This window comes from Chiloscyllium plagiosum, unplaced genomic scaffold (assembly GCF_037043375.1).
Source record: "Chiloscyllium plagiosum isolate Xiang-an unplaced genomic scaffold, Cpla_swu_hap1 HiC_scaffold_6, whole genome shotgun sequence".
In the NCBI taxonomy this organism is placed as follows: Eukaryota; Metazoa; Chordata; class Chondrichthyes; order Orectolobiformes; family Hemiscylliidae; genus Chiloscyllium; species Chiloscyllium plagiosum.
Genome location: NW_028270144.1, coordinates 46,852,877 through 46,873,302, shown reverse-complemented (window position 1 = coordinate 46,873,302; position 20,426 = coordinate 46,852,877). Strand labels below are relative to the sequence as shown.

Sequence of the window (20,426 nt, the reverse complement as noted above, 5' to 3'; positions counted from 1 at the left end):
AAGATGTTGTGAAACTTGAAAGGGTTCAGAAAAGATTTACAAGGATTTTGCCAGGGTTTGAGGATTTGAGCTAAAGGGAGAGGTTGAATAGGCTAGGGCTGATTTCCCTGGAGCTCCGGAGGCTGAGGGGTGACCTTGCAGAGATTTATAAAATCATGAAGGGCATGGATAGTGTAAATAGACAAAGTCTTTTCCCTGGGGTGGGGGTGTCAAAACTAGAGGGTATAGGTTTAGGGTGAGAGGAGAAAGAAATAAAAGAGATCCATGGGACAACTTTTTCACACAGAGGGTGGTACATGTATATGAAGTGAGCTGCCAGAGGAAGGCTAGTTCAACTGAAACATTTAAAAGGCATCTGGATGGGTATATGCATAGGAAGGGTTTGGAGGGATATGGGTCGGGTGCTGGCAGATGGGCCTAAATTTGATTGGGATATCTGGTCAGCATGGACAAATTGGACCAAAGGGTCTGTTTCCATGCTGTATATCTCTTTGACTCTACGACTCTACTTTATGAAATAGTCTTGCTTCCCGATAGAGCTTTAACCAAATCTACATGACAATAGAGCTGCAATTTGAAAGCAGGACAAATCTTCAGAGTTTAGACTTTAATTAATAGAAAAGATTGGATATGTTTAACACCCAAGCATAGCTATGCATATAGAAGGCAAATCAAAGACAAACAACAGAAATACATAATTTTATATCCAATAGTTTTGAAACAATTCATTGTAGTTTACAAGACTATTCCTGACGTTCCTGATGAAGGCATTATGCTCGAAACATTGAACCACCTCCTCCTCGGATGCTGCCTTGTTGTGCTTTTCCAGTGCCACACTTTTGACTCTCATCTCCAGCATCTGCAGTCCTCACTTTCTCATAGTCCACAAAATGTCAACACAAATTTACCTTATAGTCCAGAGAAGATCTGCTGAAAACAGCTCATATACTTTACCAAGTAGAGTCATACAGTTATAGAATCAACAGGATGGAAACAGACCTTTTGGTCCAACCAGTTTGACCACGTTCCCAGACTAAACTAGTCCCAGCTGCCTGTGCTTGGCCCATACCCTTCCAAACCTTTCCTGCTCATGAACTTAGTACAAAAAAAATTGAAAAAGGTGATCCAAAATACATTGCAGTCAGTAAATGACAAAGGCACCATAGATTTTACTTTTTAACTCACCTGCAGTGTTTAACTGCGAAGTTCTTTCTTGAAGTAGTTAATAATTCACTACCATGGTCTAGTGGAATTTGTTAAGTGCTTTGGTATTTTCATTGGTATCATTTGTAGCATTTTAATACAACAAAAGTGTTGTATTAGGAGAAAGGAGAAAGTGTTGACACGTGACATTGGCAATGTCCAATCATATTGGATCGATGTGGATTTCACTAGTCTCCCAATTTCCCCTCCCCCCACCTTCTCCGAGTCCCAACCTTTCAACTTTGCACTGCCCCCTTGAATGGTCCTACCTGTCCATCTGTTCCACCCTCCTCTCCGACCTATCACTTTCACCCCCACTTTCATCTCCCTATCGCATTCCCAGCTACCTTCCCCCCAGCCCCACCCCCTTCCAATTTATTTCTCAGCCTCCTTGGCCAACAAGTCTCAATCCTGATGAAGGGCTTATGCCTGTAATGTCGATTCTCCTGCTCCTCGGATGCTGCCTGACCAGCTGTGCTTTTTCCAGCACCACACTCTTCAATTTTAATGTAACTGCCTGTCAAAACTATTGGATTCAAAGACATTTCATACTAGTCATAAAGTTGCACAAGATTCTGCATTCTTGTGTACTCGAAAATAACTGTACTTAAATAGAGTCCAGGTCCAGAAACACATGCCCAACGATTAGATTACTTACAGTGTGGAAACAGGCCCTTCGGCCCAACAAGTCCACACTGACCCGCGAAGCACAACCCACCCAGACCCATTCCCTACATTTACCCCTTTGCCTAACACTACGGGCAATTTAGCCTGGCCAATTCACCTGCACATTTTTGGACTGTGGGAGGAAACAGGAGCACCCAGAGGAAACCCATGCAGACACGGGGAGAATGTACAAACTCCACACAGTCTGTCGCCTGAGGCGGGAATTGAACCCAGGTCTCTGGCGCTGTGAGGCAGCAGTGCTAACCACTGTGCTGCCCACGAATAATGAACTCCGAATAACATATCTGTCATCTGTTTTCTCATTCTCTTTAATCTCACGCATTCCTCCAAACCATATTTGATTTCCTTTTGTAAAAAAGGTAATTAACAAAAGCATGCAAGACAAAGATCATATTCCCTTTTCTTTATCCAGTCAAGTTCCAAGCATGCTTAAGTAGTATATCCATCATCTGTTCCATTAAGTATCAGCATTCCATCAGACCATACTAGCTGATAATATCCAGGGAAGTCTAATGTCTTAAGCAGTTGAATGTTCAATTTTAACATGAACTTTGAGAATTGCAGTCTAAGTATTGTCTGTCACCAACCATTTCAGTTGACTTTCAATCAGTTAATGTTTTCAAAGTCACGTGATGAAGGAACAGCACTCTGAAAGCTAGTGCTTCCAAATAAACCTGTTGGACTATAAGCTGGTGTTGTGATTTTTAACTGTTTTCAAAAAGGCATAATTCTTATAATATTCATAACTAGCCTATATGATGAATATATCTTTAATGTAAATAGTCTAAGAATTTCAGGTGGAAACAATGTTACCCTGGATCTACATGCCTTGTTTGAGAATCAATTTACAAATTCCAATGACTATAATTTAAAAGATACTTTATTGACTGGAAAGTGCTTTGGGGTGACCTGAAGTTGTGAAAGGGATGTTGAGAATGCAACTCTTTCTTTCACCACATTTATTTTCTGGTTTTACAAATGCCTGCTTGTGGGCACATACTAAGGACCGGTGTTCTTCAGAAAACATTTGGAAGTTGAATCATATTGGACTCAAAAACATCACTATCTCTCCCCACGTATGCAGCTCGACCTGTAGAGTTTCTCTGCATTTTATATTTTCAAGGCTGATCAAGGTCAACAAGATTCAAGAGGTAAATGTTTGACTCAAAGATTGGTGTGGGAGAAATAGGTTTGAATTCTTGGGGTGTAGGCACCAGAACTAGGATTGGAGGTCAGAGATACAGATCTCAATAATTGTAACTGGAACTGTGCTGATGCTCCCATAAATGTAGTCAGGTTTTGTACATTGCTGGTTACAGCATCCACCTAACTCCAGCTCTGATGTGACTCTTGGCAATCAGAATGCCAATTAATTGACTGATGTTTCAAAGTCAGGAAGGCAACATCAGTAAATAGTCCAATTCACATTTCATGAACCAAAGATGCAAATTTAGCTTCTTGTGCCTCATTCTCACTGCCTGTTATAAATGTGTTCACAATTTTACTGTATTATGTTATCTTGTCAAGATCAGCGCTTAGTATTGTTACTCATGATTTCCAGCCAAGGAGTTCTTGGATTTTTGAAAAGAAAACCAAGAATTTCTCATGGCTTGTTTATGGCAAATCAGATAATGCTTTGTTCTTAATCCATAGCAGCAAACATCATGAGTAAATGTAATTCTCTCATTAAGATGTTTCAAGTGGTCTGCCACTTTAAGGCCACCATTTTGAAATACTATGAATGCTCACATCAATTTCAGATTAATTGCTGCTGGTGAGAGAGATACAAATTGGTGGACATTTAAAAATTCTGTCTCCAGATCAGGAAAACGAACATGAATGATAGCCTTTTTGATGCCTTTAGTTTTATATAATTTGAGATTCTGATATGTGTCTCTCAAAATTTACATGTCTACATTATATTAAAATAAAATATGGATTTTATGTTCTCTTGAAAACTGATAGGCAAATATCTCTTTTGGAATTTGTAGTATTAGAATGTCAACAGTTAGCTGATGTGATTCTTTGTCATGGTGTATGTAGTGCTTTCAGTGTATTTCTCATTGTAATCTGAGGATTAATCATAACGTTCCAATCTATGCACAGGTCAAACTGTACCACCAGCTGGAGCTGCACAGTTCCTTACTCACTGGGCACAGTCATAAACATCTGTTTTATCTACAACTTCCCAATAATGTATCTTATAATGTTTAACAGTAAAAGTTACTTGTATTGATATTGGGCATGTCATGTGAAAAAAAAACAACTATGTTTTCCAAAGAATTAATCATAAATAAATTGCTGCTGAGGGAGTGCAGCGAAGTGGGGTGGAGGTGGCTGAAAACACACTCAGCCTTAAGAAAATGAAAGAAAAGGAATAAGATATCTTATTGTACTTGATAACATTTGAATTTTTAATAAATGGCCTGTTCCCTGCCTACATTTTGAATAGCTGTATCTGTATTTTCTGCTCATCTCAGCCCTGCTACCTTCACCCTCAGGTTTGCTGAAGTTTTCATTATCTGGGTGACATAATTATTTCCAAACACCTATGGTCTTACTTTTGCCTTCCTGCCACATATGGCCCCACAATGAGCTGCCAATAATCAGTCCCACTGGTTACTTGATTTACATTTAAGTTTCTGTATTCTGCCTCTTTCACCAGCACGCAACAACCACCTTCCCCGCCGCACCCCCCCCAACCTTCATCCCATCTGGGTGCTGAGAAAAAAAAAACTAAATTTGTAATTTTCTCCCATTTATATATTTATTTTATTAGATTACTTACAGTGCGGAAACAGGCCCTTCGGCCCAACAAGTCCACACTGACCTACTGAAGCGCAATCCACTCAGACCCATTCCCCTACATTTACCCCTGTCCCTAACACTACGGGTAATTTAGCATGGCCAATTCACCTAACCTGCACATTTTTGGACTGTGGGGGGAAACCGGAGCACTCGGAGGAAACCCACGCAGACATGGGGAGAATGTGCAAACTCCACACAGTCAGTCACCTGAGGCGGGAATTGAACGCAGGTCTCTAGCGCTGTGAGGCAGCAGTGCTAACCACTGTGCCACCGTGCCATCCATGGGATGTACGTATCATTGGGAACATCAGTATTTGTTGCTTTTCTCTAATTGTTCAGGAACTGATTGGAAAGACTAAGCAAGCCAAAGTGAACCACTCTGTGGGTCTGGGGTCGCATGTTAGCTAAACAAGGGAAAGAAAAAAGATTTTCTTCTCCAAAGTTCATTTGTGAAGAAGTTTTGTTTTATGTCAATCATATACAGTTTCACATCCACCACTGGCGAGACCAGATTTATATTTAATATTTATTAATTAATTGAAATTCAATTCCACCAGTTGTTGTGGTGGGCTTTGAACCTGTGTTTCCAGAGCATTACCCTGTGTCTCTGCATTATTAGACCAGAGAGACCATTATCTCCCTGTCAGATCTGTTGAATAAATTAACAACCTGACAACAACTCATTGTGCTATGGTGCAAAATATCATAAAACAACCTAAGGTGCTTAGCAATGCCAACATCAACAAAAATATATTTTTTAACATTCTTTTGAATTTTGAATGACACAGAAATATCTTTGGAAGGAGATGAGACAGGAAGTGAAGTAATATAGCAACATGGGAGAACAACAATGGCCAATGTAGCGTGGTAGAAATACTGTACTGAAGAACTTTATTTGATATGGCAATCTAAGAGAGAAAGAGAAATAATCTAACTCGATGACAGGAACTGCTGGGCAGCATAATATAGACATTCAACAGCAGGGAGCTTAATGAACCAGAGCAGTGTTACCATCGAATCACTGTAAATTAAGAAGCATTACAAGGCATAGTACACCTCCAGATTTACAGTAATAGAAAATTCAGAATTGAAACATTTGGGACACAAAAAAAGCTTGTAACAGCAAGGAAGACCGTAAAATAGTCGATTTTGAAGTCAGATCAAAGTCCACAAGATGGATGAAAATGGAAGTCTCAAAAACATATTTGAGACAGTTGGAAAAATTTGAATAAAGAAATGAAAAAATGCAGTCTGTACCCAGATCAATGCAGTGTAATACATAGCAGGAATTGTAGCTCCAGTGAAGACATTACCACAAATATTTCAGAGTGATGAGGTCCCCCAGTGAGGTCACAACTGGGTACTCTGGAAACAATAGTGAATCTATGAAGATGGGATGTGGAGATCAGTGGGAGGCTGCAACAACTCCGCTGAGAACTGATTTAACTAATCCAATCAATTAACGACAGAAATTCCTTCAGGTGAGGGTGAAGTTGTTGATTGATCGAGTCACTCAGTTCTCAGTGGAACTCTGAGCATTTTTTTGGATAATCAGAATACAAATGTCAAGCAATACTCTTTTAACCTACTCCACTAAGGCAATTTCCAGCATTCTATCTTCATTCCTAGATAAGCAATTATTCTTTTTAGACAAATTGTGCACAGATCTGAAGAATACCAAACAAAATATTAACAAGAAAAAAACTGACTGTACATTTCATAACAAACCCCAAACTAAAGAGACCTCTATAAGTCAAGTAACTTCAAAGACTTCATTGTTCAATTCAAATATTGGCCAATAAGAATTATCACTGTGCTTCAATCGTACTCTTCGCTAGTTGTGTGATTCATTCTGTCTGAACTATTTAAACAATGTCCATGGTTTGCCTCTATGCTTTTACAGAAAGTTGGGAGCAGAAATATTGATTCCAGGGTCAGGAACTTGACCGGAATATTTCTGGGCTTTGACTGTTCATCACATCAGTTGTAAGAATGCCACATAAACTATAAAATGTCAAACACTATTTGGCCTGGAGGCAACCTCAGTACTCAGTTAGGGGCTGAGTTGGTTACAGAGGCAGGCACTGAGGAAGCAAATGTGGCTGTGGTAGTGAGTTTGTTTCACAACATGGTTGAAGAGCTTCAGGGCGGTGGAAATGACCTGGGAGTTGCAGTGAGAGAGGGACTCCCTGAGATTCTTGTAGAGAGAGTAGGAAAACTTCAAGGAAAACATCCTTGCAAGAGGATTCGCAGTAGGGTTAAAATCAATGAGGTAAAAACAATGACTTCAGATGCTGGAAACCAGATTCTGGATCAGTGGTGCTGGAAGAGCACAGCAGTTCAGGCAGCATCCAAGGAGCAGCGAAATCGATGTTTCGGGCAAAAGCCCTTCATCAGGAATAAAGGCAGAGAGCCTGAAGCGTGGAGAGATAAGCTAGAAGAGGGTGGGGGTGGGGAGAAAGTAGCATAGGCACCTCCCTCCCCTTCCTGGAGACCATCTCTGACACCTCCCTCCCCTTCCTGGACATTCCACCCTGACCATCTCTGACACCTCCCTCCCCTTCCTGGACCTCTCCATCTCCATTAATGATGACCGATTTGACACTGACATTTTTTACAAACCCACCGACTCCCACAGTTACCTGGATTACACCTCTTCCCACCCTACCTCTTGCAAAAATGCCAGCCCGTATTCCCAATTCCCCCGCAGTATCTGCTCCCAGGAGGACCAGTTCCACCACAGAACACACCAGATGGCCTCCTTCTTTAGAAATCGCAATTTCCCTTCCCACGTGGTTAAAGATGCCCTCCAACGCATCTCGTCCACATCCCACACCTCCACCCTCAGACCCCACCCCTCCAACAGTAACAAGGACAGAACACCTTCCACCTTCCACCCTACCAACCTTCGCATAAACCAAATCATCCGCCGACATTTCTGCCACCTCCAAAGAGATCCTACCACCAGGGATATATTTCCCTTCCATCCCTTTCCGCCTTCCGCAAAGACCGTTCCCTCCGTGCCTACCTGGTCAGGTCCACGCACCCCTACAACCCACCCTCCCATCCTGGCACCTTCCCTGCTACCGCAGGAACTGTAAAACCTGCGCCCACACCTCCTCCCTCACCTCTATCCAAGGCCCTAAAGGAGCCTTCCACATCCAAGTTTTACCTGCACATCCACTAATATAATTTATTGTATCCGTTGCTCCCGATGCAGTCTCCTCTACATTGGGGAGACTGGGCACCTCCTAGCAGAACGCTTTAGGGAATATCTCCGGAACATCCGCACCAATCAACCACACCGCCCCGTAGCCCAACATTTCAACTCCCCCTCCAACTCTGTCGAGGACATGGGGGTCCTGGGCCTCCTTCACCACCACTCCCTCACCACCAGATGCCTGGAGGAAGAACACCTCATTTTCCGCCTTGGAACACTTCAACCCCAGGGCATCAATGTGGACTTCAACAGTTTCCTCATTTCCCCTTCCCCCACCTCACTCTCGTTCCAAACTTCCAGCTCAGCTGTCCCCATGACTTGTCCGGACTTGTCCTACCTGCCTATCTCCTTATCCAATCCCCCCTCTCCTCCCTGACCTATCACCTTCATCCCCTCCCCCACTCACCTATTGTACTCTATGCTACTTTCTCCTCACCCCCACCCTCCTCTAGCTTATCTCTCCACGCTTCAGGCTCTCTGCTTTTATTCCTGATGAAGGGCTTTTGCCCGAAATGTCGATTTCGCTGCTCCTTGGATGCTGCCTGAACTGCTGTGCTCTTCCAGCACCACTAATCCAGAACTCAGTTAGGGGCATTGAGCATGTGGAGGAAGCACATCTGAGAAGGACATTGATTTGAACTGCTTCCACTGATTGAGTATATTCTGGTCTTATGGATTCCACTAATCATGAGATCTCGCATTTGAATGTGTGTGGTGCACTTTGGAACTGCTCCATTTAACCACACTGCCCCTGCTTCCTGTGTCTAAGAATAACTCCCTCTCACTTTCAGTCAGTTCTATAAACTATTCATCAACATTCTAACATGCAGAATACGGATTACAGGTTTATCGTACAGTCCCTCCTTTCCCCTCTTCTCAGAGTCTCCATTGCATGTGACTACTGATGTCAGAATTACACCTTCATGTCCATTAATGTATTATTAACATATTCATTCCCATCAGATTGCATATTTGGCAGCTATGACTGGGAGTAGATACTGTCTTTGTAAATGGAAAAGCAGGGAGAGGAGAGGGCATGGTGGTTTAAACATTGCTCAGTCACATGTCTGACCTCTCCCTTCAGCCACTAATTGAGTCTGTGGTAAATATCTACTCTTCATCTTCAACTAGATGAAAAGGTCCAGTGAACCAGGCTAAGCAGGTATGGCTAGAAATGGCCATGGATGTGATATTCCTCTCAAGAGGCAAAAGATTCTTTCCTCACAAATACGAAGTCTCTCAGCTTTGACAGTGGCAACTCTGCCAAACTGCAGGAAGTAACAGAGTTTCATCCCTTTTCTGCAACTTTTTCCACATTGCAGTTGTGAATAGCTTCCAACTGTATTCCTGACAGCTGTGCTCAAAGATATCTTAAACTTTCTGTTTACCTTGTGGGTATTTTCACACATCTGCAGGTGGTGGGACTTGAGCCCAGGCCTTCCATATAGACAGCCCGGTGGCTCAGTAGTTAGCACTGCTCCCTCACAGTACAAGGAACTCAGTTTTGACTCCAACCTTGAGTATAGTTTGCACATTCTCTTCATGCTTACGTGGGTTTTCTCCAGATGCTCCGGTTTTCTCCCACAATCCAAAGATGTGCAGGTTAGGTGGATTTGCTTTGCAAAATTGTCCTGCGGTGTGCAGGCTTGGTGGGTTAGCTATGGTAAATGCAGGACAACAGGGATAGGCTGGAATGCTCTTTGGAGACTTAATGGCCTAAATGGCCTCTATTCACCCTGTAGACATTCTATGATTCTGACTGAGAGGTAGGGACACTACGAGAGCTCTTCTGCTTATCTCATGCTGGTCATTTATAAATTGCTAATGGTTGTTTCAAATACTCTTAACAAGCTCTATAAGCAATTAATCAGAGACATGCAGGTTTCTGGCTTTCCCTTCTTCACACATGCTCTGCAAATCTAAACACGCCATTAAATGTGGGGAACCGAGGACAGCTTTTCAGTGTGTGATATTCCAATTTTGCACCTGAAACTGCTCTCACAGGTAATTGGAAATTCAGTTAGGGACTGTCTGAGTCCAGCCAGGGAATTTCATTTTCAATTGCTCCAGGGAAGTGGTTGGGTGTAGATGCGTCTTCACAATAGTGCACTTGGAAAGGGAAATGGTGCTCTTATACCTCCAGAATGTACAATTTTCAAAGCAAGATGACAAGGAGAAACTATCTATTAAACCTCCTTCAGAAACTTTATCATTGGGCTTGTTGAAGACCAGAAACTTTCAAATCGCTGATCAAGGAAAGTAACTTGTCTGGTGCATTGAAGTGTAAACTAATGTGAGAAGCCATTAAGGGATGATTTTGCTGAAGTAACATTGTTGAAAAGTTAATAGTTATTCATGGATAGCATGTCTAAGATCTTTTCAATGGCCATTTGTGCTGTGAAGCTGCTGACTTTCTGACCAATAATGACTGCTATTTGTCCTATCTTCTGACAGTTATAGAGTCACAGAGCCATAGAGTTATGGAGTCATGCAGCACAGAGACAAACCCTTTGGTCCAACTCATCTGCACCGACCAGACATTCAAATCTGGCCTAGAATCATTTGTCAGCATTTGGGCCATATCCCTCTAAACCCATTCCTATCCATACACCCATCCAGATGCCTTTTAAATGTGATTGCACCCACCTCCACCACTTCCTCTGACAGCTTGTTCCTCACATGCAACACCCTCTGCATTGAAAACATTGCCTTTCAAATCTTTCCCATCTCACCTTAAACCTATGCCCTCCAGTTTTGGACTCACCCACCTTGGCAAGACATTAGTTATTCACCTTATTTATGATTATGATTTCATAAAAGGAGGCAGAGGGGTGGTGTGTGTATGGAATGAGCAGCCAGAGGAAGTGGTGGCTGGTACAATTACAACATTTAAAAGGCATCTGGATGGATATATGAATAAGAAGGGTTTAGAGAGATATGGGCCAAGTGCCAGCAAATGGTGATGTATTTATCCAGGATATCTGAAAGGCATAGCCAAGTTGGACCAAAGAGTCTGTTTCTGTACTGTTTATCTCTATGACTCTATAATCCCTCAGCCTCTCATTATCCAAGGAAAAACGTGCCAGCCTATTCAGCCTCTCCCAACAACTCAAACCCTCCAGTCCTGGCAAGATCCTTGTAAATCTTTTCTGCACCCTCTCAAGTTTAAGAACATCATTTCTGTAGAAGGGAGTTACCATCCAACCCGCCATCCCTGGGAGTACTAATTGGGTGCCAAGCTCTCCAGCGGCCCAGTTAGACAATCGGTATTTAAAAATTGCATCATGTTAACAGTGTGGATAAGTCATGGGGTCTGGACCCCAAAATGTTTCGGGTTTCTGGCATCGGCAGAATATCAACTCCAGATGAATGTTCTAATGTAACAGCTCAGAAAACTTCAACTTTGAATTCTACTGAGTGATTGTAGAAGATATTTTCACAAATATTTTTATACCATTTGATTCTGCAAAACATTCAACTGCATATAATACACACTATTCCAACGCAATTCAGAGCACAAGACACAATAATTTACAGAAGACTGCAGGATTAGAGGGGAATACAATAACATAGTGGATAGCTGTAATTTATGAGTTGCCCTTTTTTACTTACAAGACAGTTCTGCTGAAAATAGTTAATTGAACAGAAATAAATTTAAGGGCAAGGGTAGAATATTCTTTCTGGGTATAGTAATTCTTCCATTATATTTGGACTATTAATCTTTTTTTCATCTGTTCACCATTGCAGTTCAATGTACATATCAAAAGTGTTAACTTCTTTATTCCTCATTGGTTAACTTTGTTTTCTCTTTTGTTATTGGTTAACTTCTACTTCCATGCAATCATCTTCTCATGAAATTAATTTTCACCTCTGTCGCATTCATACAAATTCTTTGAAGACTAATGGTATCACACAAGAATCTGGTCCATAATCCATCACTGTACTTGTGAGTGACTTAGATAACACATTAAGAAGCCATATATCCAAGTTTGCCAATTACACAAAAAATGGTGGTATCAGATACTGTGTACTTGGGAGAATAAAAATGCTAAGGAAATACTGATAGATTGAGTAAGTTGACAGAACAAAGTTGGTGGACAATAGGTCAAAAATGATAATAAGAGAAAAGGGGATGAAAAGAAATAGAAATAAGAGGAAAACAAACAATGGTCCCATTAATTTATCTGGAAGGTCTGGGTAATTTACACAATTTGCACAATCTCTTCGTATTTTTCTGTATAGCTAGGCAACACTTAAAATGCATAAATTGCATGCATTCAGTGTTGGGAGGGAAACTTACAGGGAAAAGATGGTCACAAAATACAGTACAAGATAAAGAAATGTTTGCATGTACAGAACACTGATTGATTAACAAACTTTAGACTTTTATTGTCATGCGGGAACTGTGGGTCTGTTGAAAGCAGAGACAGGCATTGATAGGAAGGAAAGTAAGAAAATGAACTGCTTTAGCAATCAAATTTTTCCTTTGGTGATATAGAGGTTTCATGCTTTTGCCATTTCCTACTACTACTGTATCAGGCAAATAGTGAATCCAAAGTGCAGTGATCAACCATAACTGGACTTCTTCCTGAAGATTTTGTCACATGTCTCACTGCTCTAGGTCATCAAAAAGTGTATTTTCCCATCTCCAACATTTTTGTAACTAATAACCTAAGCCCTTAATTTTTTTTTTAGGAAGTTATTTTTAAATGTTCCCACGATTTTTCCACAGGTCCATTTAACGTGCATCTTCAACTCCTCCAATCTTCACGGCAATCCTGAAGGCTCCAAATTTCTATCAAAAAGTCAATTAATGTCTTTGAAATGGATACACTCGCCCTGTACCAGAAACAGACCCAGGCAGAAATGCTCACTGATCATTCATCAATACATGATAACCGGAGGAAGCTGTCCTTGAATTTAAATGACATTCTTTGTAAATTTAATACGTTCTGTGGTCACAAGGTATTTTTCACTCAAAAAAAGTACCATCTTCATAAGGTTTCTGCAATTTTGTTTCACATTTGTATACAAATATGGGATTCAATCTCACAAGTATCACTAGTCTTGCCTCTATCCCCTCTTACCAACAAAAAAGCCGGTGGGAGGAGCAGCAGCCTATTGGTTGCCCTGCAAAATTTAAAACAACAGGTCCGTTGTTTTAAAGTGTGACTTCTGCCCATATCCTGACAGGAAAGTTGCATCTTAAATGGCTGCTAGTCATCGCTGCAGAGTCACTGGGAATGCTGGTCACAGCTGGGACTACAGAGGGTCACATCACTCTGCTGTGTCCAGATAAACCCAGGATCGGGGATCTCACAAAGGTGGACGAGGGAAGGTTGGTATGAGGTTGGGTAGGCCTATGGTTGACCAGTTTATCCAATGTCTCACCCCTGTTGGTTCCAAAAGGAAAATAAAATGTAAATCTCTGGTACTACCATTTTATGATATACAAGACCAGATGGACAAGCACTATTCATTTCCAATTTTCACAAGTTTTTCCTCCCCCGCCCCAGTAAAATTCCAGATTGCTTGGAATGTGCAAGTAGGTGCTTAGAAGGAAAGTTTTTATGTGCCTTCCCCCTTCATACCTAGTAACAGCAAAGCAAAATATTCAGCCAATAGTATACTGTGGCTGTTGTAAAAATGCATAAGCACAACACATTGTACTTGCATTTTGATGATAATATTGCAAAACATTTTATTTTCTGAAAGAAAGGTTTAAGGTTGAAGAGTGCTTTTAGTTAGGGAAATTAACATTCCTCATCAAAAATATCTCCAACTTACCTATACACCTTCATTCAGGCACTCTTAGAATTCTACTGTGTCAGACAGAGGTGATGATCTGTTGAATGCAAATTCATTCTACAACAGTATAACATACTACAAGTCACTTTCAACTCATGTCATGCAACATTGTACAAAATCAATCCATCTGTGATTAGGGGCATTGGCCCAACATACTCCTCAACTGACGTGACAGACAAATTGCAGTCTCTCTATATAAATAGAATGCTGATTACACACACAGATAAAATTGACGTTGAGCCTTTTGTAATGTAACTTCTAAATAAACAATTTACATTTGATTTCAACCAGGTCTTCAAATACTTGAGCGTTCAAAGTTCTGAAAAGTTGCATCTTTGATTCATAGTTTGCCTTATCCAGGGGTAAGCACATAACTTTTATTGATGATTTGGAGATGCTGGTGTTGGACTGGGATGTACAAAGTTAAAAATCACACAACACCAGGTTATAGTCTAACAGGTTTAATTGGAAGCACACTAGCTTTCGGAGCGACGCTCTATCAGGTGAAGGAGCGTCGCTCCGAAAGCTAGTGTACTTCCAATTAAACCTGTTGGACTATAACCTGGTGTTGTGTGATTTTTAACTTTTATTGATCTTGTGTTCCTGCTTTCACCATCAAGTCTTGAATTAGATTATATTTTGCTAAATACCCTTTTAAACAACCATTTTTGTGTGGAATTTAGCTTTGGTATTAAGTGTAGTACATTATAGGACCAGTTTGCTCAACACAGACTAATAGAAATAACTTCTCTAACATTTTTCTAGAAGAAATAGTCCATAAATAAACTTCAAACATTTTCAATTGCTCATACAAACAAGTATTGAGCATCAATTTAGGAGTAACATTTTCAGATATCCACAAACATACATTAAGTCATTTATAAACTCCAAAGATGTGCGGGTCAGGTGAATTGGCCATGCTAAATTGCCCGTAGTGTTAGGTTAAAGGGGTAAATGTAGGGGTAGGGGTAGGGGTATGGGTGGGTTACGCTTCGGCGGGTCAGTGTGGACTTGTTGGGCCGAAGGGCCTGTTTCCACACTGTAAGTAATCTAATCTAATAAACTGTTAATTGCCCAGATGGGAACCAAAATAATTTTGATGACCGTTTGTTATTTCTGATTTTCTATATTTTCATAATCATGCTAAAAGAACAAAAAAGAACCTCTTGATACTGTTTTCTTGGTTTCCTTTTATGGAGAGACAAATTCAATATTACTGCTTTCTTTCCATTAAAGTACTTGCGGGTTTATAAACATCATTGGTATCATGAATAAATTATAAACGTTTTCCAGGAAACATGCATTTCAAAGGTATCAATTTGGAAAAATAACATTAACAAAACTCACATTCAGACGTTTTGAAAGATTTTTTCACTTCTCCATTTCCTGATCCAATGCAGCCATCCTCATCATCACAGTCCCCACTGATCTGGATGTCATCATGATCTACTTGTCCACTGCCTTCTTCTGCTGAATGCCATTGCTCATACTTGGGGATCACCTTTCCCTGCAGCAGCTGCAAACAGCAATTTGCAATGATGTGAATACTACTCTTCCTCGCCATCATTTTAGTTTAAAACACATGAGAATTATGAAAATGAAACAAAAAAACCCGAAAACGTTGGAAATCGTCAAACTGAACTGAATGTGCACAATGCTGAAAATAAATTAAGACCATTAAATGTTTTGTTTATACCTTCATCAGTTAATGATAAGTTGTTGCTTATTTCAAGTATTCTTTGCATTAATTTAGCAAAACTTAATACCTTTTCTATCTATACCGGACACAAACTTCAAGATCTAAGAACAAATCATTGTAAGCTACTGGTGAAGTCATAAAACAGTCTATGATTGATTGTAATTGTAAAATATGGTGCTGTGTCATGAAATGCAGAAATATTATCAAACTAAAACTAACACATTCTATGACTTCAGCTTTTTTTAAAACAATTTTAAATGAAGACTTAATATATCATTGTCCTACACTTACTTTATACTGCAGCTTTGATTTTAATTTCTACGGACGTGTGAAAAATGTGTGAACATTTTTAATCATTTTTGTTGAGTAGGCTAATAATTTTTGCTGCCAAAAATGTATCAGTCTAAAAACAGAAGCATTTAGTACAATGAGACCAAACTGACAATCCAGGAACTTTATTAACCTGATCTTGTTTCAGTTAGTCACATCTTTCTTGTCTATGTACACTTCAATAAATTGTATGACTATTTTAAGAGTCCTCGACCTTGGGACACTTTCACTTCACTTTAAAAAATGCATGTCTTCTTACTACCTCGCTGAAGACCTTAAATCAAATCAGAAGATGTATCTTTTTTGCATCATGGTTAAACTTGTGTTGCTCCACTCAAAATGTTCAGAAATATGACTCTAGCTTTAATTCCAAGCAGGATTTAGGAATTCAAAACTACCTACAAGTTACAGTGCAGAAATTCATCAAGACTCCTTAGATAGCATCTTCTAGAACAACACCATAACCATCTTGAAGGGCGTGGCAAGGTGGCTCAGTGGTTAGCACCAGCTTCGGTCGACTGTCTGGAGTTTGCACATTGTCTGCGTGGGTTTTCTCTGAGTGCTCTGGTTTCTGCCCACAATCCGAAGGTGTGCAGGTTAGGTGAATTGGCCACACTAAATTGCCCAGAGTCTTCAGGGATGTGTAGGTTAGGTGCATTACCCAGGGGTAAATATAGGATAATGGGATAGGGGAATGGATCTGTGTGGGTTACTCTTCAGAGGGTTGGTGTGGACTTGTTGGGCCAAAGAGCCTGTTTCCACACTGTAGGGACTCTATGACATGGAAAGCAGATAGATAGGAACACTACCACTTGCAAGTTCCTCTCCAACTTCTTACCATCATTCTTAGAAAGATATCACCGTCCCATCACTGTCACTTGGTCTAAATCCTGGAACTCCTTCCCCAGTGACATTGTTGTGTAACGTGCTAATATGAAATGAACTGGAGTGGTTCATGAAGTAAGCTCACGACCGCTTTCTCAAGGACACTTAAGGATAGGCAATAAATGTTGAGGTAAAAACAATGACTGCAGATGCTGGAAACCAGATTCTGGATCAGTGGTGCTGGAAGAGCACAGCAATTCAGGCAGCATCCGAGGACAGGCAAAATCGACGTTTTGGGCAAAAGCCCTTCATCAGGAATAAAGGCAGAGAGCCTGAAGCGTGGAGAGATAAGCTAGAGGTGGGTGGGGGTGGGGAGAGAGTGGCATAGAGTACAATAGGTCAGTGGGGAAGGAGATGAAGGTGATAGGTCAGGGAGGAGAGGGTGGAGTGGATAGGTGGAAAAGGAGCTGGGCAGGTCGGACAAGTCCGGACAGGTCAGGGGATCGAGTTTCTGGAGGTTAGAAGCTAGGATGAGGTGGGGGAAGGGGAAATGAGGAAACTGTTGAAATCCACATTGATGCCCTGGGGTTGAAGTGTTCCGAGGCGGAAGATGAGGCGTTCTTCCTCCAGGCATCTGGTGGTGAGGGAGCGGCGGTGGAGGAGGCCCAGCACCTCCATATCCTCGGCAGAGTGGGAGGGGGAGTTGAAATGTTGAGCCACTGGGCAATTTGGTTGATTGGTGCGGGTGTCTCAGAGATGTTCCCTAAAGCACTCTGCTAGGAGGCGCCCAGTCTCCCCAATGTAGAGGAGACCACATCGGGAGCAACGGATACAATAGATGATATTGGTGGATGTGCAGGTAAAACTTTGATGGATGTGGAAAGCTCCTTTGGGGCCTTGGATAGAGGTGAGGGAGGAGGTGTGGGCGCAGGTTTTACAGTTCCTGCGGTGGCAGGGGAAAGTGCCAGGATGGGAGGGTGGGTCGTAGGGAGGCGTGGACCTGACCAGGTAGTCACGGAGGGAACGGCCTTTGCGGAAGGCGGAGAGGGGTGGGGAGGGAAATATATCCCTGGTGGTGGGGTCTGTTTGGAGGTGGCGGAAATGTCGGCGGATGATTTGGTTTATGCGAAGGTTGGTAGGGTGGAAGGTGAGCACCAGGGGCGTTCTGTCCTTGTTGCAGTTGGAGGGGTTGGGTCTGAGGGCGGAGGTGCGGGATGTGGATGAGATGCGTTGGAGGGCATCTTTAACCACGTGGGAAGGGAAATTGCGGTCTCTAAAGAAGGAGGCCATCTGGTGTGTTCTATGGTGGAACCACTCCTCCTGGGAGCAGATACGGCGGAGGTGGAGGAATTGGGAATACGGGATGGCATTTTTGCAAGAGGTAGGGTGGGAAGAGGTGTAATCCAGGTAGCTGTGGGAGTCGGTGGGTTTGTAGAAGATGTCAGTGTCAAGTCGGTCGTCACTGATGGAGATGGAGAGGTCCAGGAAGGGGAGGGAGGTGTCAGAGATGGTCCAGGTAAATTTAAGGTCAGGGTGGAATGTGTTGGTGAAGTTGATGAATTGCTCAACCTCCTCGCGGGAGCACGAGGTGGCGCCAATGCAGTCATCAATGTAACGGAGGAAGAGGTGGGGAGTGGTGCCGGTGTAATTACGGAAGATCAACTGGTCTACGTAGCCAACAAAGAGACAGGCATAGCTGGGGCCCATACGTGTGCCCATGGCTACCCCTTTGGTCTGGAGGAAGTGGGAGGATTCAAAGGAGAAATTGTTAAGGGTGAGGACCAGTTCGGCCAAACGAATGAGAGTGTCGGTGGAGGGGTACTGTTGGGAACGTCTGGAGAGGAAAAAACGGAGGGCTTGGAGGCCCTGGTCATGGCGGATGGAGGTGTAGAGGGATTGGATATCCATGGCGAAGATGAGGCGTTGGGGGCCGGGGAAACGGAAGTCTTGGAGGAGGTGGAGGGCGTGGGTGGTGTCTCGAACGCATGTGGGGAGTTCCTGGACTAGGGTGGATAGGACAGTGTCGAGGTAGGTAGAGATGAGTTCAGTGGGGCAGGAGCATGCTGAGACAATGGGTCGGCCAGGGTGGTCAGGCTTGTGGATCTTGGGAAGGAGGTAGAACCGGGCAGTGCGGGGTTCCCGGACTATGAGGTTGGAAGCTGTGGGTTGGAGATCTCCTGAGGTGATGAGGTTCTGTATGGTCTGGGAGATGATGGTTTGGTGATGGGGGGTGGGGTCATGGTCAAGGGGGCGGTAGGAAGAGGTGTCCTCGAGTTGGCGTTTGGCTTCAGCGATGTAGAGGTCAGTGCGCCAGACTATCACTGCGCCCCCTTTGTCTGCTGGCTTGATGGTGAGGTCAGGATTGGAGCAGAGGGATTGGAGGGCTGCGCGTTGTGAGGGTGAGAGGTTGGATTGGGGGATGGGGGTCGACAGGTTGAGGCGGTTAATGTCCCGGCGGCAGTTGGAAATGAAGAGGTCAAGGGCAGGTAATAGGCCAGCGCGGGGTGTCCAGGTGGATGCAGTTTGTTGGAGGTGGGCGAAGGGGTCCTCGGAAGGTGGGCGGGAGTCCTGATTATGGAAGTAAGCTCGGAGGCGGAGGCGACGGAAGAATTGTTCGATGTCACGGCGTGTATTAAATTCATTGATGCGTGGACGGAGGGGGACGAAGGTGAGTCCTTTGCTGAGGACTGATCGTTCGTCCTCAGTGAGGGGGAGGATGAATAAATGTTGACCCAACCAGTAATGTCCACATGTTATGAATGAATATAAAGTGCAGTTGCTGATGGGTCAACTGGGGGTCTTGAATTTCACAAAGTGATCTTGCACTTCTTCATAGGAAGCTTTGTCAAATGCTGCAGGATGAAAGAGCTTCACAATGTTCTAGTGAAACCTCAAGGGTCCCCGAAACTTATACAGAAATCTCAAAATAGACAAGGTAAAGAACAATCATCTCTTTCCAGCCAGTAGGAGGAAGGTTTAAAAACATGTCCACCAGCAGCCATGAGGATAATTCCTGAAATATAGAGCTCAAAAGCATCACGACTATGTTTTAGATACAGTGCAGGAAGAATTTCAAGGACCTCAGCAGTAATGAGGAAAAGTACAGATCTTCATTTCTCCATCCAATACCATGATTGGCAATAGGCATTGTCTCCCACCTCAACAAACTTAATCCCCTCTATTGGACCATTCAATACCCAACACAAGGACTCATTACATATTTATTAGAAACACACACTCATCCAACAAATTGGTTTAACATTAAAGTTCCCATGAATGTTAATGGGCTCCAGCTTCAGTTTATTCTGGTCATAGTTCTTTAGCAATCTCTTTCCTTCATGGCAGAGTGGCTCAGTGATTAACACTGTTGCCTCAATGCACCAAGGACCCGTGTTCGATTTCACCCTCAGGTGACTGTCTGTGTAGAGTTTGCACATTCTCTGCATGGGTTTCCTCTAGGTGCTCCACTTTTCTCTCATTGTGCAAAGATGTGCAATTTGGGTTGATTGGTCATGCCAAATAGCCCATAATGTCCAGGGATGTATAGTTCAGGTGGATTAGGCATTGGAAATGGATAGCATAGGGGGATGAGTCTAGATGGGATGCTCTTCAGAGGGTCAGTGTGAACACAATGGGCCGAAAGGCCTGTTTTCACACTGTAGGGATTCTGTGATTCACCCGCTGTGTTCTTCATTTCCCTGCAGGGTACAGGCATGTTTTGCTTTGAGGTGGCCATTTGAATGAAATTAAATTTTATTCAGTTAAAAATCATTTGCAAAACACAGATTTAATCTGCCAGCGGTTTGATGGTGTAGCATACTCTACACTTTCACGTATCCAGCTTCC

The 20,426-nt window shown here is 42.5% G+C and overlaps 1 protein-coding gene across 1 annotated transcript in view; it reads right to left on the bottom strand.

Annotated features, from left to right (window-relative positions):
• The window catches only part of LOC122551041 (glypican-5), a 1,004,898-nt gene that overhangs the window by 334,017 nt on the left and 650,455 nt on the right, over positions 1-20,426 (bottom strand). Inside the window, exon 7 of the mRNA XM_087987984.1 lies at positions 15,074-15,242. Within this exon, the coding sequence (XP_087844110.1) occupies positions 15,074-15,242 (169 nt within the window). The remainder of the gene's footprint in view (positions 1-15,073; positions 15,243-20,426) is intronic.